Here is a 25,348-nt window from a genome sequence, read left to right as displayed (position 1 = left end):
GTTTCATCATCTAACCGCGGCATCTCCATTAACGCTCGTGTCAGCTGTTGCACGTAACTGATACTTGTTGAATTGCATACCAATCCGTGAATCACTTTGGTTGGAATTTGACTTAGTTTGACCCTAAAAATCCCACAGTAACGTTTAAAAAACACTCTGAATACCTTAGTAACAGATTAGCAAAGCTAAGGCAAATTCCCACAACACTGTTCACACTTTTTACATATTTACATACAAATTTTATTTAAAAATGTTAATTGCCCCCACCCCTTTCCATTCAACCATCCAAGTGTTTTATTTTATACAGTTAGTTTAGCTATATATTTTTACAGCTTTGGGTATGATTACTTGATAATTATTTTCATAATACATTTTTTAACCCTCTAAAATTACTGTATTGTATACATCTAGGTTATTCATGCTTTATTGGTCAAAATAGGGCATGACCTGCTGGAAATAAAAAAAACTCCCAGCTAAAACTAGCGGGTCATCTAGCCTGGTCTTAGCTGGTCAGCAGGCTGGTTTTAGAGGGGTTTTGGACACTTCTTTAAATGTTCAGGAGGCCAGCTTGAACAGCCTAGCCAGGCTGGGAAACCAGATAAAACCAGCTATGACCAGCCAACCAGCTTAGGCTGGTTTTAGCTGGTTTTTTTTTTTTTTCAGCAGGGGAATATTTCAGTGCACCGTTAATGGAATGATTACTTTTGGCATTACTTGGTTTAACCTTTTGTATCTATTTTATTTTTCTCACATGCACACAAAATGTGTGAATATGAATTAGGAATGCATGTGTTGTTATATCATAAACTTATCACGTTTGCTGTTAAATAATGAAAGAGAGTTTCTACAGATAGTCCATCTCTGCCGTCTCAAGATGTTTTGTGATGTGGTCCAGTATATATTTTTCATTTGCTTCTTCTTTCAAGTAAAAATGAGATCCAGAAAGCATCTGCACAGTGAAGTCACCACTTGTCATGTCCTTCCAAGCTGTAAAGCAGAAGAGACACAATTCAAAAACTGCACATAAATTTAGCTTGTAAATGGTGACAAAAAAGAACCATGCTGTTGCAACACTGTTTTAGTTAAAACTGAACCATTTATCTGTCAGACTCACCTTGTAAGTCATGGGGTACATCCTCTTTTCCGTCAAAACACGATACTGGACATGACAGAAAGGGTGTTGATGGTCTGCTACATCTGCCAGACATATTGTATTATATGTAAGTTTGTTTCATGACAAATATGTTGATGTTTTCTTACCCTTTAAGGAAAGACACTTAAGTTTGTCTGTTTCTTTTCTGAACCCACCTATAGTTGTCCACTACACAGAGGTCTGCTTTCAGCGCAGGTAAGAAGAGTTTGGCGAGCTCAGCATTGGCCAGTAATTCTGGTGGTGTGCCTCCAATAGAAGTGACCCACACAAGAAACTCCTGATCTGACAGATGGCTTCTTCTTGGTGCCTGCAGTCTTGCCTCAGACTTACATAAAAAATCATAATTTTATTACATAAACATAAATAGGCATTTAAATATATTTGCACAAACAAGTATAGTCTTTTTTTAATATAAATAAAATATCTGACCTTTGCAAAACACATAAAATGAAAGTACCACTTATATGTTGATTTAACATTTTTTAAGCTTATGAAGTCACTGTGTATAATATGTGAGATGATCATGCTCTGCATTTGTTTTCATGTGACAAATCCTTCTGGCTGTTTACAACTGAAAGATATGAAAACATACAGAACAAATCACACTTACATATGGTGCAGATGCTCCAGAGAGAAACACGTGGATCGGCTCAAGGTTGTAGACCTTCTTTACATGCTCAGCAAAAGCAAAGGAGGTCATAGCTCCAAAACTACAGAAATTGCGAACGAACAGGTATTTATTTATTTATATAAAAAGGTATATATTTGCCTTTTATATTGACTGTGATGATTCACCGCTACACATCAACGTATACACTACCAGTCAAAAGTCTTTGAACAGTAAGGTTTTTTTTTTTAAAGAAGTCTCTTCTGCTCAACAAGCATGCATTTTTTTCCATCCAAAGTACAGCAAAAACAGTAACATTTTGAAATATTTTTACTATTTAAAATAACAGTTTTCTATTTGAAAATAATTTAAAATGTAATTTATTCCTGTGATTTCAAAGCTGATTTTTTGCATCATTACTCCAGTCACATGATCCTTCAGAAATCATTATAATATTCTGATTTTCTGCTCAAAAAAACATTTTTATTATTATTATGTTGAAAACAGGTTTCTTTGATAAATAGAAAGAAGAACAGCATTTATCTGAAATAGAAATATTTTGTAACATTAGAATTGTCTTTATCATCACTTTTGATCAGTTTAAAGCATCCTTGCTAAATAAAAGTATTAATTTCTATAATTTCTTTCCCCCAAAAAATAATAAAGTAAAAATTATACTGACTCCAGGCTTTTGAATGGTATAGTGTATAATGTTAGCTTTTTATTTCAGATCAGATAAATGTCAAATCAATCAAAGAATCCTGAAAAAATATACTTCACTGTTTTAAATATTGATAATATTAATACTAATAAATGTTTCTTGTAAACTAATAAATCAGCATAATATAATTATTTCTGAAGGATCATGTGACACTGAAGACTGGAGTAATGATGCTGAAAATTTTGCTTTGATCACAGGAATAAATTACGTTTTAAAATATATTCAAAAATATTTCACAATATTAAAGCTTTTGCAGTACTTTGGATAAATGCAGGCTTGGTGAGCAGAAGAGACTTCTTTAAAAAACATCTTACTGTTCAAAAACGTTTGACTGGTAGTGTACATAATTTAAAACCATATAATTTTATATACACTTTTTAAAATCTGTCATAATGTCCTGCTACTTTAGCAACAGTGTTACAAACCTATGTCCGAAGAGTGCAAATGGTTTTTCTTTGAGTTGTGGAAGAAGCACACCGATGACCTCATCAATGATTTCCTGCATATTTTGAAAAAATGGTTCCTTGGCTCTCCCTTCTCTACCTGGCAGTCGAACTGAGTACACTGAAAATAAACGAACAATTACATTAAACTAAAAATATACTACCTTTGAATGAACAATGAAACTAAAAATGTGTACTTAATACAATTAATGTAAACAAATACAATTAATATTAAATGTATTTGTTTGTTTTTAGTAGGGGAGTTACCTTCAATAGAGTTGTTGAGAGTTTTGGCCCAGCGGGCATAATGGATAGAGCCTCCACCTGCCCAGGGAAAACAGATGAGACGGACCGAAGCATCTGGGCGCTTGGTGAAACAGGTTATGACTTTATCCATTCCTCTGAAACATTATGCCATGAATTAAAAATAATTAATCCTAGGCAAAAATGTCCATTCGTAAAATACCTAAAGGAAATACTGTTGACTGTCCGATCAGTGCTTATGCTATCAGTGCATATGGAAGATTAGAAAAGAAACATGAAAAAAATAACTGAATGTACAGTCCTTTTGTTTACCTGGAGAGAATATTCCAAGTGGTAGTGAGATACACAAAAGTTAAGTTATTGATCTCAATACTGGTTTAGCTGAATTTTAGCTTAATCAATCACATGTATTATAGAATCAAATCTTAATATAGTAGCACATATAAATAGGGTTTGAGATTTTTGTTGTTCATCAACCTTCTGGCGTACGTTCACGACTTTATGCAGCTAGTTATTTACATATGTTCAATATGTAAACCATTGATTAGTGCCCAGATTATTTAATCTTTAATATGAGATGATTTAAAAAAGAAAATTAATTTAAATTGATTGATATTTCTGTTTTACACCATAGAAATTACATCAACACAACAAAAGGATTAATCAAAACCACCAGATACTGTTCTCACGTTTACAGTGCAGGATATATCCTGTACAGTCTTCTTCTTTGGTAATGAGATACATGCCAAGCACACTTCTGCCATCTGTAGATCATAGTTTGCAGTACAGTGGTGGTATTAAAATAGTTTTTTCTACCTGTATTACAGTTTGTTTTTTTCTATTTACAATGTTTAAAACAAAAAAATGTAAGACACTACCACAAAGATGAGCACTAATAAACAGAGAAAAGACAAACGCTATTTCAAAGTGAAATGTGATTAAAATAAAGTACACAATCTTTAAGGTTAACATAAAATACAGCACTAATATTTGACATTTAGGATGTATGTCTCTTTTTTCATGTGAATATGATATCAGAGCAAATTAACACATTGGAGGATTTGTTGTTGTAAAACAATGAGAAGAATATTATCATTTACTGATCTAAAATCAATTGTAATTTAAATATATATACATATATACAAACAGATTTTTTCCCCTTCACAATAAAAACATTTTTATAGAGAGTTCATGTCATTTATGTACTTACACTACTCATTAATTAACAATCAAAGGCGGATCAAATAAATTACATTATAGGAAGTGACGGTGTTTCCTGCGTTTGGTATTTCCTGTGGGTCTCCCTGATTCAGTGTTGCCATGTCCGTGCATTTTAAATTTTTAGGCTTGTTTTTGTTTATAAATATAGGCGATTTCATGTTTGAGGAATATTTCAGTTTTACAGTGACCCGAAACATAGAGAAACTTTAGGCTAAAAAATTGGCTATTTTAGGCTGATTTTGATACGCAAGCCGCATGTTCCGAGTTAGTTTTATTAGACCAACTTGCTTGTGTTGTACAGATCTGGCAACACACCCTGACTGTATAGAGATGGTAAACCCAAGGCAAACCGGTAACACACCGACAGAGTCGATGAGACGTCAACGGCCGCTGGCAAACTCGGACTAAAGCGATTGGAATAAAAGACACATTTTCGACTCGGCCGCGGATATTCGTCTATAAACTTAATATCTGTGTGTGTGTGTGTCTTTAAATTATATGAGATTGTCACTTTAGAAGACACCGCGAATGGTTCGAGGCTCCTGACAAACTCTGTTTCGCGACGGCTGTTAAAAATATTTCCTTCGGCGTCTTTTGGCTTGTCAGCTGGTAGCAATTACGGATCTGCGGCATACGGTAGGAGACACCGTGGGGAGTTCGTGCCTTTTGGTTGACTGACTTGGTGCTGGCTGTTTGGACCTCCGACCGGAGCAGAACCTCCGAGCGGCCCGCTTCGACACCCGCGGTAGGAGCCGGGGTGTAGTTTGGTTTGCGGAGGATATTCAACGGGTTTAAACAAACACTTTAAGCCGGTATTTGATCCCCTGGAGCCGGCTAGAATCCGGACAGAGACCTCATGAATGGAAATCGGAACTACAGGTACGTTGCTCTCGATGTTTTCAGACCGATTAAGGATTCTTGTCTATTCCGACCTGTGACGTATCGGCTCGGTCTAACTTTGTTACGTCCACCGTCAGCACAACACACGTTCATTGCTTAGCAAACGTCCTTGGTGAGTTGCTAAGAACTGCTTTTTGAGATAAGAATAACCTTTAGATCCATTTTACTGCTCGTGTATGTTTGGGCGTAGCAACCAAATTAGCGTAAGGGTTTGGTTAGGGTTTTGGGTTTTTTTGGCTATCATACGCGGTGTGTGGAAGATCCTGACTCACTTGCTCTGCTGACGTCACACCACTGTAGCACAGCTGTCACGCACAGGTGCTGCGTGCGTCAGGTGCGGCAGTCCGCAAACTGCCGGTGGGAGCCTGTAGCGGGGGAAGGGGGGAGTTTCTGATTGTCCGTTGCCATGACGACTGTCACTGAATCACCGCTTTATCAATCTGAACGATCTTACGCATGAGGTGGAAATCGTTTTGTGTTTAACCAGAAGGTCCTTTGTGACGTTTTAGGGATTGTAGATTCCTCAGGATTTATAGAGATGCCGAGATAATGTGTATCGGGGCTTTTGGGGGGCCTGGCAACTTTAGTAGTCCCAAGGAAGGAAAAGGTTGAGATCTTAAAGTCCATATTAATTTTACACACAAGTACCAGACGGTAAACATACACTCGCCGCGTTCGCTTGAGAAGGTAACCATAGCAACGGTATCTAATATAAACGTGTATGTAATGTAATAAAACATATATATAACGTGTATAAACACCATACTTATTCTGGCCTGTACCTGTTAAGATATATAAAATAAAAAGTGTTCATACTAAATTTTATTTCATTTTAGGTGATTGAAAACCTGCTCATATCTAAAGTCTTCGGTATAACTTTGCGGTTTCAAGGGTAGTGGTAACGATTTAAAATGGCAATGGATTACTAAGTCAGTGTGCAAAAATTAATCTTTTTACATACAAGTACCAGGTCGTAAGATGCTCACCAACAGAAGCGCATTCGCCTGAGAAGGTAACCAAAGTACTGTTTGAGCACTTAATCGAATCATTGTTTATCACTTTATTATAGACATTTCAAGAAAAGTTAGTGTTTTGTTAAAAAAATCTTTACAATAGTTGACTTTTGGCTCTCTACTAGGTCCACCAAATAACAGAATTTTTCTGAATTCTGTTTTTATAATCTGAAAGGATATATCATGATTTGATTAAGAGTAAAGCCCTGCTTTCAATTTATGAAATTTGTTTCATGTACTTTGGAGGAGGTGTGGCTTTGGAGAGTGATTAGGAGGAAGGGTGGGATCTTATGTTGTCTGAGCTAGCCTGCTATTGCTTGCCTTTCTGAAATCGCCTACCCGACTTTTAACATAGTAGACTTTTGGCTAACTGGCTGACCAAATAACAATTTTATTTGCATAATTAGATCAGAATGCCCTTCCCCTATATTTTGCCTATAAAAATTCATTTGATGAAATGTTCCTGTAAAATTCGCACATTGTAAATAATAATAATAAAAAAAAGTAAGTTGTTCCACTTTATTGATGAATATAAACATATTTTAAACAACCAAATTTTTTATAACCAGCCTATCTGACCACTTCTGTTAATCAGCAAAACAGAGACAGCTATCAGTGCTGACAATTTAACAATGGCTATATTTACATGCATTTAGCCATGTTTGAGAATATATAAATCTGTCTTTAAAGGAGAAGTTCACTTCCAGAATAAAAATTTCCTGATAGTTTACTCACCCCATGTCATCCAAGATGTTTATGTCTTCTTTCTTCAGTTGAAAAGAAATTAAGGTTTTTGAGGAAAAACATGCAAGGATATAGTGGACTTCAATAGGGATCAGTGGGTTGAAGGTCCAACTGCAGTTTCAGTGCAGCTTCAAAGAGCTCTACATGATCACAGCCAAGGAATAAGGGTCTTATCTAGCAAACAATCAGTCATTTTCAGTCATGAAACAATCATACATATTTATATATTTTTTAACCACAGATGCTTGTCTTACACTAGCTTTACGAAGCGAATGTGCAAAAAGTCAAAAGCCCTTTACAAAAAAAGGTAAAACAATGATGCCAGATGATTTTGAAGTTGGAGGAGAAATTTTTCACCCTACCCTATCTTTTTTAACCACACAGTGTACACAGACGAAGAACCAACTGTGCATGACCTTTCCTGCGTGATTACGCAATGCGTTGCAGAGCTAGTGCAAGATGAGCATTTGTGGTTAAAAAGTATATGTATGTAAATATATATATATATATATATATATATTTTTTTTTTTTTTTTTAATGACCTATCATTTTGCTAGATAAGACCCTTATTCCCTGGCTGGGATTGTGTAGAGCCCTTTGAAGCTGCATTGAAAATGCAGTTTGGACCTTCAACCCATTAGCCACTGTTGAAGAAAAATCCTGGAATGTTTTCCTCAAAACACTGAATTTCTTTGCAGTTTTGTCATCTTGGATGGGGTGAGTAAATGATCAGGAAAATATAATTCTGGAAATGAACAACTTCTTTAAAGGAGAAGTCCGCTTCCAAAACAACAATTTACAAATAATTTACTCACCCCCTTGTCATCCAAGATGTTCATGTCTTTCTGTCTTCAGTCGTAAAGAAATTATGGTTTTTGAGGAAAACATTTCAGGATTTATATAGTTTAAATGCAGCTTCAAATGGCTCCCAGCTGAGGAAGAAGGGTCTTATCTAGTGAAACGATCTGTCATTTTTCTCAAAAAATAAAAAATTGTATACTTTTTAAGCACAAAAGCTTGTGTAGCACAGGTTCTGGCATTCACGTTCACGATGTACTATTGAATCATGTCGAAAGGTCACGCGGAATTTAGGCGGAACTACAGACCCAGCGTTTACAAAGCGAACGGGCAAAGACTAAGAAAGTGCAAGTAGGTCAAACGCTGTTTTCAAACAAAAAGATACAATGTGTCGGACGATTCTGAAGTTGTAGGAGAAAATGAGATGGAGTTTTTCACCATACTCTACCTTTTTAAGCCGGAGTACACAGACGATGAACTTAGACGTGATTTGTTGTAGTGATGGGAAGTTCGGATCATTTTACCGACTCGGACCTTTGAATCTCATTCAGCAAAATGAACTAATCTTTTTTCGAGTCATTTCGTTAATTTTAGCAAAATCAGTGTCACATGACAGCCCCATAAGATGGATGAACGAACGACTTGAAAAACCCAAAGAACTAATTCCTGTACAGATCCTAGTAGGATGTTGTGCATGCGTGACTGAACGAATCACTCCCAAAAACGACTTGTTCTTCACGAGTCACATTAAAACATCAAAGTGAGCAAACCGTTCAAGAATGTCCCGTGGACGCCCATCCGTGAGCCTGTGCTACGTGAGCTTTTGTGCTTAAAAAGTATACAAATTTTTATTTTTCGGAAAAAATGACAGATCGTTTCGCTTGATAAGACCCTTCTTCCTCGGATGGGAACGTTTAGAGCCCTTTGAAGCTGCATTTAAACTCCTTTAAAGAAGTTTTCTTCCAGAACAAAAATGTACAGATAATTTACTTACCCCATTGTCATCCAAGATGTTCGTGTCTTTCTTTCCTCAACTGATAAGAACTTATGTTTCTTGAGGAAAAAAATTCAGGAATTATCTCCATATAATGACTTCAATGGCGCCCCCCAAGTTTGAACTTCTAAAACGCAGCAATTTAAATGTACCTCAAATGGCCCTAAACGATCCCAGCTGAGGAAGAAGGGTCTTATCTAGCAAAACGATCAACCATTTTTTATCAAATTGACGAATTATGTACTTTTTAACCTCAAATGCCCGTCTTGTCTAAGTCTGTGTGAACCGTTTTTTTTTTTTTAACGGTTCAGTATGGTCAAGACAGTTAGGGTATGTCGAAAAAGTCCCATCTTGCTTTCTTCCCCAACTTCAAAATCATCCTACATCACTGCAGAAGTACCGACCCAGTGTTTACAAAGTGAACATGCAAAGAAGATCAAATCCCCTTTACAAAAAAATGATAAAGTGGTGATGTAGGACCATTTTGACGTTGAAGAAGAAAACGAGACTGGAGTTTGTCGACATACCCTAACGGTATTGACGCGGATTACACAGACTACACATGCGCATTGCAGAGACGAGACAAGACAAGCATTTGAGGTTAAAAAGTATAGAAATTGTCAATTTGTTCGAAAATGACAGATCGTTTAGAAAGATAAGACCCTTCTTTCTCAGCTGGGATCGTTTAGAGCCCTTTGAAACTGCATTTTGGAAGTTCAAACTTGGGGACACCATTGAAGTCCACTATATGGAGAAAATTCCTGAAATGTTTTCCTTAGAAACCTAATTTCTTATTGACTGAAGAAAGAAAGACATGAACATCTTGGATGACAAGGGGGTGAGTACATTACCTGTAAATATTTGTTCTGAAAATGGACTTCTCCTTTAATAGAAGCCCATATATAGTGCAAGATTGTCTGTCTAAACAGTATCAGACATCTTTAAATTCTTTTGCTTGACTAGCTCTAAATAATTAAATGATGAGAAAGGAGATGTGTCTCAGTCCCTGAATGAGTGTAACCCTTGTAAATGTGCCAGTCTCCTATTTGCCAGTTAAGTGAGCGTTACACTCCAAGCACCAGACCAACAAAAGCCTTTCCAACCGATTTGAGTGTATGTTACCACATCACTGTCAAACCTGTAGTTCCTCTTAGTCTGTGATGTCAAGAAACTGCTAGGGATTTCAAATGAAGTGAGAAAAAAGGACTCATGTGGGCATGAATGTGTGTGATCGGTACAATGGTGAAATTTTTTTTTTGTAGTTCACACATGTGCATTTACTCTACAAAGATCACTTGTACCTGTGTCTATATATAGAGACAGCTGTTCTTTCTTTAATTGGTTGTTAGTGTAGTCTTTGTTGCTATGGTGAAAAGAAGCCACATGAGTGCCACCGGCATAGCAACGGCACACTGGGAAGTGTAAGAAGCAGTTGCAGTCGAATTCCCCTTGCACACCTCTCTTAGTAACAGTTTTGTTCTGTAAACCCCCACTAAAGCATCTTTACAACAGCAGTAACAGTCTCGCCTACTCTGACATGATGTGAAAACGCAATATGCTACTCAATGCAAGAAAAGAGACAAGTGATGTCAGAAAAGTAAAAGAAAAAGAATGACATAGACTCAACATTTAAGGCAACACCAAAACAGTGTTCATTTGGACGTGTGGATTTGCATGGTTACAGAACTCTTATTGCCAGTGAAGAGATTCTAGTCATCTTAAAACTTTCAGTGCTGTAAATTTAACAAGACTTAAAGGGGTCATTGGATGCCCATTTTCCACAAGTTGATATGATTCTTTAGGGTCTTAATGAAAAGTCTCTAATATACTTTAAATAAAAATTCTCAATGGTTTTGTAAAACAACACCATTTTTACCTTGTCAGAATGAGCTCTGCAAAAATCATCTCATTCTAAGGGCTTGTTCCTTTAAATGTTCCCTCTCTGTGGAAAGACGATCTTGTTTACATTAGCCACATTTAGCTGCGTTTAGCCGCTAAACTTCCTAACTACCGTGTTAGAAGGAAAGGCGATGGCAAAGATTCATAAAAAAACGCTTATACACACTTCTGCTGTAAGTGAAGCTGGATCATGAATGATTTGCGCGAACATAGACGGATATATGTAGATCGGGAGTACATACACTGCCAACACACATTAATGTTCAAACAACATGAAAAAGTGAACTTGGCATCTGATGACCCCTTTAAAATGTTTTAAATGTGAGGTCTAGTTGAAATCTTTAAAGGGATAGTTCAACCAAAAATTACAATTTTGTCATCGTTTACACAAAAGAAGATATTTTGAAGAATGTTGTTAACCAAACTCAAATTTTGTCTAATGTCATTTTAAATCACTTGTCTCACAACAGGAAGAAACTGCAACTGCCATGTTTCTTGATGTTCTCAAAAAATAACCTTTTTATTTAACTACACTGAGTATGCCTATATTAAATGTATGTCAGAAATATCTCTAAGTGTGCTTTTGTATGTTCAAGTCAAATTGAAAGTCAAATCTTAGCCAACACTGCATTTGTTTTATTTGTTTCCCAGGTATGCAATAGTGTGCACGTATGAAAGCTTGTGGGTTATCGATAGTGCGTGTGGTGTGATGATGCTGAGAGTTATGTTGTTTCCACTGAGTAGGCATTTAGAGGAAATTTCCTGATAAGACAAATAGAATTTACTGTTTAAAGGTCAGTGTCAAGAATTACACTGGTGATTTACTATTATTAATTCAGATATTAATCATGTTTCCATGAAATGTCAATATTGACAGATGAGAAGTAATGTTCTGTGCCTGTGTGAAGGTTGATTTGGTTTAAATGCCAGGATTATTATAATGGCACTATGACCGTGTCGGTTAGTCGATTTTAAGTTGTTTTTTTTGTTTTTTTTCTTTCTTTCTTTTTTGTTTGTTTTTTGGTTTTCCCTTTCATTTCGGTAATAACTGGTTTTGAGAGTCTATCTGATATAGTACATTTTTGAAAACTAATACTGATGGAAATCCCCTCTGATTTTCATGACAGGAGCCGTTGGGGCTGCGCCCCTGTTCTCCGTACCTCGGAGGCCAGGCTATGGCACCATGGGGAAGTCCATCAAGCTGCTGGCCAACTGCTTCCAGGTGGACATCCCCAAAATGGATGTCTACCTGTACGAGGTGGACATCAAGCCCGAAAAGTGCCCTCGGCGTGTTAACAGGTGCCAAACACTAAGCAATTATAATAACTGACACAGTCTGTGGTTTTTTTTTTTTTTTTTTTTTTTTTTTTTTTTAAGTACTGACCTGAATAAGATATTTTACATAAAAGACATTTACATATAGTCCACAAGAGAAAATAATAGTTTAAGTTATAAAAACAACCCTGTTCAAAAGTTTACATACGCTTGATTCTTAATACTGTGTTGTTACCTGAATGATCAACAGCTGTGGTTTTTTTTTTTTTTTTTTTTAGTGATAGTTGTTCATAAGTCCCTTGTTTGTCCTGAACAGTTGCCCTGAACGACCCGCTGTTTTTCCGAAAAAATCCTTTAGGTCTTACAAATTCTTTGGCTTTTCAGCATTTTTGTGTATTTGAACTAGGGCTGTCAAACGATTAATCGCGATTAATCACATACAAAATAAACGTTTGAGTTTGCCTAATATACGTGTGTGCACTGTGTGAAATTATTATGTGTATATATAAATACACAGAAATTAATGTATATATTTAAAAGATATTTGTTATTTATGTACAAAATATTTGTATTTATATATAATATAAATTATATAGAAATTATAATAAATACATATACTTGTAAATATTTCATAAATATATACATGAATGTTTATATTTTTATATACAGAATAATTACACAAAGTAAACACACATATATTAGGCAAACTCAAACTTTTATTTTGTATGTGATTAATCGTTTGACAGCCCTAATTTGAACCCTTTCCAACAATGACTGTATGATTTTGAGATCCATCTTTTCACACAGAGGACAACTGTGGGACACATATGCAACTATTACAGAAGGTTCAAACGCTCACTGATGCTTCAGAAGGAAAAAAACAACGCATTAAGAGCCAGGGGTGTAAACTTTTAAACAGAATGAAGATATGTACATTTTTCTTATTTTGCCTAAATATTATATATTTTTTGTTTAGTACTGCCCTTCAGAAGCTACAGAAGATTCTTACATGTTTCCCAGAAGACAAAATAAGTCACATTTACCCTAATCTTTTTCCTTCTGAAGCATCAGTGAGTGTTTGAACCTTCTGTAATAGTTGCATTTGAGTCCCTCAGTTGTCCTCAGTGTGAAAAGATGGATCTCAAAATCATACAGTCATTGTTGGACAAGGTTCAAATACACAAAAATGCTGAAAAACCAAAGAATTTGTGGGACCTGAAGAATTTTCTGAAGAACAGCAGGCAGTTTAACTGTTCAAGACAAACAAGGGACTCATGAACAACTATCACTAAACAAAAAACACAGCTGTGGATCATTCAGGTAACAACACTGTGTTAAAAGTCAAGCATAAACTTTTGAACGGCATCATTTTTATAAATTCAACTAGTATTTTCTCTTGTTGACTATATGTAAACATCTTTTATTTGAAATATCTTTTTCAGGTTAGTACTAAATAAAAAATAACATGCATTTTGTTTGATCTCTCTTATTTTGGTAAAATAATTAACATTTTGCAGATTCTGCAAAGATGTATGTAAACTTTTGACTTTAACTGTATTTTGTTGTAACTTTTTTTCCACCACAAAACGCCTGTGCATTAATCAGTCTGTATAGTCAAACTGAAAACAAAATAAACAAAATCTTGTTTAGATTCATTAAAGGAATAGTTCATTCAAAAATGAAAACTTAATGAAAAATGAAAAATTTAGCATTACATCACTTGCTCACCAATGGATCCTCTGCAGTGAATGGTTTCCGTCAGAATGAGAGTCCAAACAGCTGTTAAAAGCATCACAATAATCCATACGACTCCAGTCCATCAGTCTTCATGTCTTGTAAAATTAAAAGCTGCGTGTGTTTAGAAAACAAATCTATCAATAAGACGTTTTTATTTTTAAACATAGTCCTTATCCATAATATTGCTTTCTCTAGCAAAATAAAGTCAATTTTTTCTACATCAAGAGAGAAATATGTACAGATCAAGCACCATTTATAAGTTTACTTTAATATTTACATTTTTTATTGGAGAAAGTGTTATTATGGATTATATTGGTATTTTGTCCAGAAGCAGCAGTTTAAAGTTAAAATGCATTAATTATTTGTTTCTTACAAACGCGCAACTTTTCACTTAATAAGATGTTAACTGATGGACTCGAATCATGTTGTGGATGTTTGTGTTGTTTATATCAGTTTTTTGGACTCTCACTCTGACAGCACCCATTAACTCCATTAGTAGGCAAGTAGTGTAATGCTAAATCTTGGATGGCCTGGCCTTTTTGGATGAACTATTCCTTTAAACCTATGACAACTTCTATTATGACCCATTCTGTTATGGCTTCTAGGGAGGTGGTGGATTCCATGGTGCAGCACTTTAAGGTGACAATCTTTGGGGACAGAAGACCAGTCTATGATGGAAAGAGAAGCCTTTACACCGCCCAACCGTTACCAGTGGCCACAGGGGGGGTAAGACATATAAATGGGTACCAGAGTTGGTGGAAAGTACCTTAGCGTACTTTACAGTAATTAAACCTTGATACGTCTATTTGATTATTATATTTTTGTATATAATTACGTATTATTAGTAATACCTTAAAAATATGGACATAAGTAGTGACACAAATTAGGAAAATACAATGTCATTTCATATAATCAAAAAATAGAAAGAAATGAGTGTAAAAATGCAAATTAATTAATTAATTAATTAAAATAACTTGTATAAATTGTACAAATTTAAATTGATTAAATGCAGTGAAAATACAGAAATTTATGAATTATATATATATATATATATATATATATATATATATATGGGAACATCTAATATTTTTCATGACCATGTCTTTTGTTATTTTAACCTGTATGACTGAATAACATTTTGTAAATTTGCATTAAATATTATGTGCTAATTTGTGTAATATCTGTAGGTGGACCTGGATGTGACCTTGCCAGGTGAAGGTGGGAAGGACAGGCTGTTCAAGGTCACCATTAAGTTTGTGTCACTGGTCAGTTGGCACTTGCTGCATGAGGTCCTTACTGGAAGGAGCACACCTGATCCTCTGAACCTGGATAAGCCAATCAGCACCAATCCCGTACATGCTGTAGATGTTGTTATGCGCCATCTGCCCTCTATGAGGTAATGAGTTCCCCATGAGTACTCTTACCTGATCATAAAGGGCATTTAATACAATTAGAAAAGCATTAAGTGATTATTATGTCTTTAACGATATAGTCCATAACTAGTAAAATGAGACTGAAAATGTTTTGTCGTAGATTAATGTAGCATAAACAGTAAGCCGTTGGATGAGGATCATTTAGGAGTGCACATGTTTATTCTGAAGGTTACAGCTGTGTTTGTCTTCTCTCACTTCAGGTACACCCCAGTGGGACGATCTTTTTTCTCCTCCCCTGAGGGCTATGATCACCCACTGGGTGGGGGGAGGGAGGTGTGGTTTGGCTTCCACCAATCAGTGCGTCCAGCTATGTGGAAGATGATGTTGAACATTGATGGTAAGTCAGAGTGTTAACTGAATTATCCAGTTGCATGATCTAGATGTTGTTCAGTGGATATAAAAGATCAGATAAAAGAAAAAGATCAAATAATAGCAAAATAATAATGCCATTATTGACATTCTTCCATCAGTCATTGGTCAGAGAAACAGATACTCCAAGTTTAAAAAGCATCACGGTGTTTATGTTTTGGGGGATTTACCCTGACTTGATTTACAAATGAATTGTTACTTATTTAAGTAACAGTTGGTGTAACATTGACCATGTTTTATTTTCTCCATAGTGTCTGCCACGGCGTTTTACAAAGCTCAGCCTGTGATTCAGTTCATGTGTGAGGTTCTGGATATCCACAACATCGATGAGCAGCCTCGACCTCTTACTGATTCCCATAGAGTCAAATTCACCAAAGAGATCAAAGGTTTGTATGAATGGAATAGTTTCTATCCACCTTACTTTTCCTGTAAGAGTGGGCATGGCCATTTGTACATTTTATGGGTTTGGCTTCTGGTCTCATGTGCATCATGTTCATCAAAGAATCCTGAAAGAACATTTTAGTTTTAAAAAAATAACACAACTATTTTCAACATCTCTAATAAGAGAGAATGTTTTTTTGAGCAGGAGCACAAAATCAGCACATAAGGCCATGTTCACACGTGGCGTCTTTTTTGAAACTGTCAGCGTCTGCTTTACATTATAATACTATGGAGTAAACCGTGTTTTCAAAAAAGTCCTGAGCACTTTTAAAAGCCACCGCCGCCGTCTTTTTCTGCAGAGTGTCTTTTCAAGTTGAAAAAAGTTAAACTTTTCTGAAAAAAACAACGCCCTACATCAAGTGCCTTTTTAAGAGCTGACCAATGACAAGCCAGTAGCTAGACCTGTCGTCAACAACAAGATCAACAAGAAAAAAATGGAGAAGGTGCCGGTAGATATGCTTTTATTTTATTGTTGTGAACCAACATTCTCCTCCCTGTTAACGTCAAATACGACACAAGACGCCGATAGCCTGTAGTGGGCAACCTGCCAACATATAACACCGTTGCGCTTTGGGTTCGGGCATCCCTTTTTCAAATCCCGGCTCGCAGACCCTTCCCAATCCTGCCCCCCCTTCTCTCTCTCCCACCTTGCTTCCTGTCTAAATACTGTCCTATCAAATAAAGGCAAAAATGCCAAAAAATAAAAACAAAAGCCAACGCAAGAGCGGGCTTTCTCTTTTCTCAAAATTTCTCAACATTCATTCTGTTGCAGCTGTTGTTATAGCAACAAAAGACGCCCTCGGCTGCAACGCTGACAGATTTATTTTTTTTTTTTAAATAAAAAAAAAGCGCCCTTGTCAACTTTTCTTGTCAAAAAAGACGGCAAGTATGAACATAGCCTAAGTGATTTCTGAATGGTGATGAGACACTATATAGAGTGGAGTAAGGGCTGCTGAAAAATCCCATCACAGGAATAAATTACATTTTAAAATAAATTAAAATAGTTGTTTGAAATTGTAACTGTTTCACAATATTAATGTTTTTACTGTATTTTTGATCAAATAAATGCAGACTTTAAAAATGCATAAATGTAAATATTACAAATTGGTAGCCAGGTTTCCATCTACATATTTATATGTACATTTTGGGGTAAAATATTAATAAAAAAACAACAATAACCTGATGGAAACACAAAGATGTGTAAGTGACTTTTAATTTTTGCATATTAAATTTGCAATTTGGGATGAAACATAATGTGTACTGTATTTAATAGTCAGAATACTCTGAGCTGTAAACTGACCAGTTGCATCTCTATAGTGGTGTAAATTTGATCTTCTCCTCTCATCAGGTTTAAAGGTTGAGGTCACCCACTGTGGCACCATGCGGAGGAAGTACAGGGTGTGTAATGTTACTCGCCGCCCAGCAAGCCACCAGACGTAAGTGTACTGTAAACGCGTCTTCTTGCATATTTCTTATGATAATGTGAGGTGTCTCAGATAACAGACAGGTCAATAAATCTGTGATGTTTTTATTATATTCTTGCACTACATCACTCACCAATGGATCCTCTGCAGTGAATGGGTGCAGCTGATAAAAAAAAATCACATCTACAAGTAATCTACAAGTAACACACATGACTCTAATTAATCAATTGTTTTGTGATGTGAAGCAAAAAGCTGCATGCTTGTAGGAAACAAATCTGTGATTGAGATGTTTTAACTTCAAACCATTGCTTCCAGACTCCCCTATTCATAATGTTGCTTTCTCCAGTTGTCCCGTCTCAATCAAGAGAGAAATTTGTACAGGTTTTTCTGTGCACAGAAATATGCACAGAACTTTTTGAAGTGAAAACAGTCTAAAAACTTTCTAAACAAATATGTTGGTGGATATCAATGTGAGAGGACAGTAGGGGATGAACCTGAAAGTGGAAGAAGCATGATTATGGATTATGGACATGTATTTCAGCCATAACTGATGGTTTAAAGTTATATCGACTTACAAAAATGCAGCTCTTTGCCTAACATAAGTTTAATTGATGGATTGGAGTCATGTGGATTATTGTGATGTTTTTATCAGCTGTTCTCACGGCACCTATTCACTGCGAAGGGTCCACTGGTGAGCAAGTGATGAACTGCTAAATTTCTCCAAATCTGTTCTGATGAACAAACAAACTCATCTACATCTTAAATGGGCTTAGCTTAAGTCATTTTCAGCTAATTTTTGTTTTTGTGTGAACAATTCCTTTAAGATCCAAAAACTGAAGAAACCATTTCAGAATTGTTTCATACTTTTTTGTTTAAAGTTACCCACTCCATTAATTTTTGTTTTAATTTTTGTTTTACTTTGTCAGGTTTCCTCTACAGTTGGAAAATGGACAAACCGTGGAGAGAACTGTGGCACAATACTTCAGGGAAAAGTACAACTTACAGCTCAAGTACCCCCATCTGCCCTGCCTGCAAGTGGGGCAGGAGCAGAAGCACACATACCTGCCTTTGGAGGTGAGAGTCAAGATATCTAATCAGTTACATTAGCTACCATTTCTTTCCACAGCCACCATCTCTTCAATGTTTTACACATTTGTTTCTAGACATTAGATGGCACATTTAGTTTTTTTTTTCAGATGTCTCGAAAAATTGACCGACCTCTCTATCACTCAGGTGTGCAACATTGTGGCAGGCCAGCGCTGCATTAAAAAATTAACAGACAACCAAACCTCCACCATGATCAAAGCCACGGCCCGCTCAGCACCGGACAGACAAGAGGAGATCAGCAGACTGGTGAGTTCAGTGTCAATGTCTGATGCTGCAGTAATTTGACAAGTATGTAGACTACCAAAATGTTGTAATTATGGAAATTGTTCAGGCTGCAATTCTTCAAGTCCAAATTCTAAATCTTTCTGAATCCGTAGGTGCGCAGTGCCAACTACAACTCGGATCCCTTCGTGCAGGAGTTCCAGTTCCGTGTGCGGGACGAGATGGCGGAGGTGACGGGTCGTGTCCTGCCCGCCCCTATGCTGCAGTACGGCGGCAGGGTGAGCTCTGAACACTTTATGGTACCCGTTCCTTTTCACTCATGCAACATATATGTGTTTGTGTTTGTGTTTGAGTAGAGGCTAGAGATTAGTCATTGATTGAGTTTAGGTTTAACATTTAATATTATAATTTAATGTGTACTAATTTTAATGTCTACATGTGGGTTGTTGTGTGGGGTCTTTAAATGGAATGAGGATTGTTGCTTGTGTTTAACGGTTGCTTTTATGTCTTTTTAAATATCTTGCTTTTGCATTTGAAAAATGCATTTTCCTTTATCATTTTTATGTGTTAAATTTTGAATTTTGTAACATTGTGGGTCCATCTTTCTTTCATGCCAAAAATTATTAGGATATTAAGATCATGTTCCAGGAAGATATTTTGTGAATTTCCTACCGTAAATATATCAAAACTTACATTTTGATTAGTAATATGCATTGCTAAGAGCTTAATTTGGACAACTTTAAAGATTCTCAATATTTTTACTATATTGTCCTATCCTAACAAACCACATATCAATGGAAAGCTTATTTATTCAGATTTTAGATGATGTATAAATCTATAAATTTACTCTTATGACTGGTTTTGTGGTCCAGGGTCACATTTGATCTCAACAAATTAAGACAGCTTTTGTATGTGTTACAGAATCGTACAGTAGCCACCCCAAGTCATGGAGTGTGGGACATGAGAGGCAAGCAGTTTCATACTGGTGTGGAGATCAAGATGTGGGCCATTGCCTGCTTTGCTACTCAGAGACAATGCAGAGAGGAAGTTCTCAAGTAAAGCTTTTTCCGTCTTTATTAACAAAGCCCCATTTAGTAATAGAATTAAATCAGAAATACTGACGTGCCTCTCTTCTCTTTTTGCAGGGGCTTTACAGACCAGCTGCGGAAGATCTCTAAGGATGCAGGGATGCCCATACAGGGCCAGCCATGTTTCTGCAAATATGCTCAGGGAGCAGATAATGTGGAGCCCATGTTCCGCCACCTGAAAAACACCTACGCTGGCCTCCAACTCATCATCGTCATATTGCCTGGGAAAACTCCTGTCTACGGTAACTATATATGGACAGATGTTTATTTGGTCTTTAAAGGAGAAGTTCACTTCCAGAACAAAAATGTACAGATAATTTTCACCCCCCCTTGTCATCCAAGATATTTATCTTTCTTTGTTCAGTCATAAAGAAATTGTTTTTTGAGGAAAACCTTTCAGGATTTTTCTCCATATAGTCGACTTCTATGGTGGCCGTGAGTTTGAACTTCTAAAATGCAGTTTAAATGCAGATTCAAAGGGTTCTAGACAAGATGAGTATATAAATTGTCTTAAAACACAAAAAAAAAAAAACTGTTTCACTAGATAAGACCCTTCTTCCTCAGCTTGGATCATTTAGAGCCCTTTGAAGCTGCATTTAAACAGAATTTTGGAAGTTCAAACTCAGGGGCACCATAGAAGTCCACTATATGAGAGAAATCCTAAAATGTTTATATTTTGTGAGCTCTTGACTGTTGCACTAAATTCTGTGCTCTTCTTCTCCAGCCGAAGTGAAACGTGTTGGAGACACTCTTTTGGGAATGGCCACTCAGTGCGTTCAGGTGAAGAACGTGGTGAAAACCTCCCCTCAGACTCTCTCCAATCTCTGTCTCAAGATCAACGTCAAACTGGGCGGCATCAACAACATACTGGTACCCCATCAGCGGTAAGAGAATAAAATGAACCTATTTACACTGAAAACTCGGTTTCTTTGATTGATACAATGTTTATGTGTATTTGTTGTTTGTTTTTCAGCCCATCTGTGTTCCAGCAGCCTGTCATTTTTCTGGGAGCCGATGTCACTCATCCGCCCGCAGGAGACGGCAAGAAACCCTCCATTGCAGCTGTGAGAAATACACACCTTTTATGTCATATACTTTACCATTTCATCACATCATACACATTTGTGAAGAAAAAAGTTATTTAATTTACAAAACCTAAAATCATGTCCTCATTATAAACCTGAAAGTTACTGTTGTTGAACAGCTGTGGTTATTTCAAAGAAATACCTTTATTATTTTTTTTATCTCCCGTCTTCTTACCACTTCAAATTTGTTTCTGATCAGGTGGTGGGCAGCATGGACGCTCACCCCAGCAGGTACTGCGCTACCGTCCGTGTCCAGAGGCCCAGACAGGAAGTGATTCAGGATCTGGCATCCATGGTGCGGGAGCTGCTCATCCAGTTCTACAAGTCCACCCACTACAAACCCACCAGAATCATCTTCTACAGGGACGGTGTGTCTGAGGGACAGTTCAGACAGGTGAGGCTCTCCAGCGCCCTCTCTCTTCCCTTAGCCTGCACTGCATGTGGTCGAAAGACTCTCATAAGCACTAATGGTGTTAAAACAGATTTTTATCGTGAACACGATTTCTTGTGATTTATCTTGATTAATGAAGCGTAATCATCTTTTATATTTGCCAGCTGGTTATTTATCATGAAAATGTTTGGTTTTCATTTAAAGGGATAGTTCACCCAAAAATGAAAATTCTGTCATTAAAGGAGAAGTCCACTTCCAGAACAAAAATTTACAGATAATGTACTCACCCCCTTGTAATCCAATATGTTCATGTGTTTTTTTTTCTTCAGTCGTAAAAAAATTGTGTTTTTTGAGGAAAACATTTCAGGAGTTTTCTCCATATAATGGACTGCTATGGTGCCAGAGTTTGAACTTCCAAAATGCAGATTAAATGCGGCTTCAAATGATCCCAAATGTGGTTGTAAATTATTCCAGCTGAGGAAGAAGGGTCTTATCTAGCGAAACGATCTGTTATTTTCATTAAAAAAAATACAATTTAAATACTTTTTAATCTTAAACGCTCGACTCGTCTTGCTCTGCCTGAATCCTGGTTCAAGACAGTTAGGGTATGTCAAAAAACTCCCATCGTATTTTCCCCCTTAACTTCAAAAATCATTTCAAAATCATCCTACATCGCTGCAGAAGTACAGACCCAGTCTTTGCAAAGTGAACATGCAAAGAAGATCAAACACCCTTAACAAAAAAAGTAAAACAGTGATATAGGACTATTTTGAAGTCGAGGAAGAACATGAGATGGGAGTTTTTCGACATACTCTAACTGTCATGAACTGGAAAAAAACAGAGTTCAGGCAGAGTAAGACAAGACGAGCATTTGATATTAAAAAGTATAGAACTTTTTATCTTATTTTTATGAAAATAACCAATCATTTCGCTAGATAAGATCCTTCTTTCTTGGCTGGGATCATTTACAACCACATTTGGGATCGTTTGAAGCCGCATTTAATCTGCATTTTCGAAGTTCAGAATCGGGACACCATAGCAGTCCATTATATGGAGAAAAATGCTTAAATGTTTTCCTCAAAAAACATAATTTCTTTACGACTGAAGAAGGAAAGACATGAACATATTGGATGACAAGGGGGTGAGTACATTATCTGTAAATTTTTGTTTAATTACTCACCCTCATGTCATTCTACACTTTTGTTATCCTTCATTTTTTTGACTCTGCATAGACAGCAACGCAGCTACCATGTTCAAGGCCCATAAAAATAGAATACAATTGTGTGCAAAAATGGCGCCACAGTACATTACAATTTTTCATTATCGTGCAGTCCTGCCATATTCAGTAGCATTCTTGAACTGTATTTTACGTCTTCATTTCTAGGTGCTGTACTATGAATTGCTGGCCATACGTGAAGCTTGTATCAGCCTTGAGAAGGAATATCAACCAGGAATTACCTACATCGTCGTACAGAAACGTCACCACACTCGTCTCTTCTGCGCTGACCGCACCGAGAGGGTGAATATGAGAGACGTCTCCTAAAAGCTTTTCTCACATTTACTTTTTTTTTTTTTTTTTTTTTTATAACCTGCACACTCACTTTTTTTTTTTTTTTTTTTTTTTTTTTTTTTTTTTTAATTTGTTTATTTTTAAAGGTGGGCCGCAGTGGTAATATACCAGCAGGTACCACAGTGGACACTGATATCACCCATCCTTATGAATTTGACTTTTATCTGTGCAGCCATGCTGGAATACAGGTATGAACACATACAGAAATGAATTTCCTACCATATATATATATATATATATATATATATATAAAAACTTAATTTTTAATTAGTAATATGCATTGCCAAGAAGTTCATTTGGACAACTTTAAAGGCAATAAAGGGTCACAAATGATTATTTAACCTCTTTTACTCAGGGTACAAGCCGACCTTCGCACTACCACGTGCTGTGGGACGATAACTGCTTTACAGCCGATGAATTCCAGCTTTTGACCTACCAGCTGTGCCACACATATGTGCGCTGTACCCGCTCCGTTTCCATCCCTGCGCCCGCCTACTATGCCCACCTAGTGGCCTTTAGAGCCCGCTACCATTTAGTGGATAAAGAGCACGACAGGTGAGGGATTTACTGGCCAGATTATTGCCGTCTTGCTGTCTATAAGTAGAAATGTTCTGTGTGATTCAAATCAAAGGCTTTTAGAAGCTGTCAATCACTTTAATTTGATTAGGCTTTGCATATTCTTGGTTGCCACAGGTGTTTCTTTGTCAGAGTGAACATGTGTTCGCATTTCAGTGATTCAGAGTGAAGGTGTGAATTATTCAAGCTAGCCATCTAAAAGACAGACTCGGACTCGTGCAATCACAGATTTTTGTGTTGCAATACCATATAAAATAGGTATTTTATGTAATTGGACTGTATCTATACATTTTTACATGAACATAACATAACATAAACAAGCATACTTTTAAATCAGTTTTTACATGAAGAATGCTCATTAAGGCTGCATTTATTTAAACAATGAAAACTGAAATTTTTACAATTTTTTTTGTTTTAATAATTTTAAAATGTAATTTATTCAGCAAACATTACTCCAGTCTTCAGTGTCACATGATCCTTCAGAAATTATTCTAAAATGCTGATTTGGTGATTGTGAAACATTTCTTATTATCAATTTTAAAAACCGTTGTGCTGCTTAATATTTCAGTGGAAACTGCTACATTTTTCAGGACTCTATGATGAGCAAAGTTCAAAAGACCAGTGTTTGTTTGAATTGGAAATCATTGCTAATTTATTTCTTTCCGGGAAAAAAAGTCAAACTTTTGAATTGTAGTGTACATCGCCTTGGTATGTCAAGAAAAATGATTTTTTTCAAATGTAAATTTAGGCCTCTGCTCATTTCTTTCTTCTTTTTCGCAGTGCGGAAGGCAGCCACGTGTCAGGCCAGAGTAATGGCCGAGACCCCCAGGCCCTGGCCAAAGCTGTGCAGATCCATCACGACACTCTGAGGACCATGTACTTTGCCTAGTCCAGCCACCACAGACCTATCAGTCGCTGGTCATCGTGCACTTAGCGGAGGAGGGCTTCTCCCAATCACAGGCTGCTAAAAAGAACCAAATGTAGAACTTGCAGGAGGAACTAGCACTGTTATGCAATAGAAAAACAGCCAATCTTTCCAGTCTGCTTCGCTTACTGATTGTTTTTAATATGTAGATTGCAGCTATACCATTATTTATTAGATTCATAGATCTGTTTAACTATTAATTTTGCCTATGTAGGTCAGAAAACCAAGGTTAAAAAGGTTTGCTTGATCAGCTCGTACTAGATCAGCGAATGAGGCAGTGTTATTTCTAGGACCGGAGTGATGAGCCCTACTCGTCTAGATTTCTCCTTCTACAGAGATTTGTTTCGCAACTAATCAAACACACAGGTTCAGCTAAAAATGACTGGCAGGTGTGTTCGAATAGAGTTGAGACTAGTCTTTGGACCACCTTTTAGGTTTAGGTATTAGGTTTGGAGAAGTTGGTTGTTGGAGGAATGCCACTAGAGGGCAGTGCAAAGTTTGCTATGACATCTTACTGTAGGTCCTCCACTGTCTGGACATTTGTTGTGCTAATCTGAGACCATTCTTGATGTTTTACAAGTAGCTTAATAGTAAATCATGCTTTTTTGGATAAATGAAATCTAGCATCTGCAAAAAAAAAAACACACAACTAAAATGTCATTCCATTTTGTTCCAATCAGTCAGGAATCTCATTTTCCATGTTTCCATGTCTTATTCTGTTTTTGAACATTGGAGGCACCAGTTTTCTTCCAATTCCAACAGTCTTTCACCTCTGTGATACATTAACTTTCTAGTCAACGCGCTGTCTGGAAAATGTTGCGCCTACCATTGGTTCTTTGCGGTTCCAGACGGCTTTCTCTTCAGCTCGCTCATTTAGCAGAGGTGACAGATTAGCTAAAGACTGCAGAATCACCAAAAGATGAACTTTGAAACTCAAGGGTTGGCAAC

At 36.6% G+C, this 25,348-nt stretch overlaps 2 protein-coding genes across 4 annotated transcripts; one reads left to right on the top strand and one right to left on the bottom strand.

Moving 5' to 3' along the window:
* Positions 1-530: 530 nt before the first annotated feature.
* Positions 531-3,980, bottom strand: olah (oleoyl-ACP hydrolase). Of its 2 annotated transcripts, none has more exons than XM_051136699.1 (7): positions 3,878-3,980; positions 3,192-3,325; positions 2,907-3,045; positions 1,764-1,863; positions 1,309-1,478; positions 1,115-1,197; positions 531-987 (listed from the first exon to the last, which is right to left on the bottom strand). In XM_051136699.1, exons 2-7 carry the CDS (start codon positions 3,319-3,321, stop codon positions 845-847), a joined length of 765 nt encoding a protein of 254 aa, XP_050992656.1. In that variant the 5' UTR covers positions 3,322-3,325; positions 3,878-3,980; the 3' UTR covers positions 531-844. The 2 variants fall into 2 exon arrangements, with proteins under 2 accessions (XP_050992656.1, XP_050992657.1); XM_051136700.1 differs by lacking the exon at positions 3,878-3,980 and adding an exon at positions 3,501-3,511.
* Positions 3,981-4,719: 739 nt separating this feature from the next.
* Positions 4,720-25,318, top strand: ago3b (argonaute RISC catalytic component 3b). Of its 2 annotated transcripts, none has more exons than XM_051136698.1 (19): positions 4,720-5,288; positions 11,885-12,056; positions 14,375-14,495; positions 14,957-15,165; positions 15,403-15,539; positions 15,823-15,957; positions 17,361-17,448; positions 18,363-18,510; positions 18,670-18,789; positions 18,921-19,043; positions 19,687-19,820; positions 19,911-20,095; positions 20,578-20,737; positions 20,827-20,917; positions 21,138-21,332; positions 22,714-22,848; positions 22,986-23,087; positions 23,255-23,454; positions 24,256-25,318. In XM_051136698.1, the coding sequence occupies exons 1-19, from the start codon at positions 5,270-5,272 to the stop codon at positions 24,362-24,364; spliced, it is 2,583 nt and encodes an 860-aa protein (XP_050992655.1). In that variant the 5' UTR covers positions 4,720-5,269; the 3' UTR covers positions 24,365-25,318. The 2 variants fall into 2 exon arrangements, with proteins under 2 accessions (XP_050992655.1, XP_050992654.1); XM_051136697.1 differs by having other exon boundaries at positions 4,722-5,288; positions 18,921-19,064.
* Positions 25,319-25,348: the final 30 nt, after the last annotated feature.

The sequence above is a fragment of the Labeo rohita genome, chromosome 19, assembly GCF_022985175.1.
Source record: "Labeo rohita strain BAU-BD-2019 chromosome 19, IGBB_LRoh.1.0, whole genome shotgun sequence".
Lineage (NCBI taxonomy): Eukaryota > Metazoa > Chordata > Actinopteri > Cypriniformes > Cyprinidae > Labeo > Labeo rohita.
The sequence above is the reverse complement of the archived record's forward strand: the minus strand, read 5'-3'. Positions and strand labels throughout refer to the sequence as shown.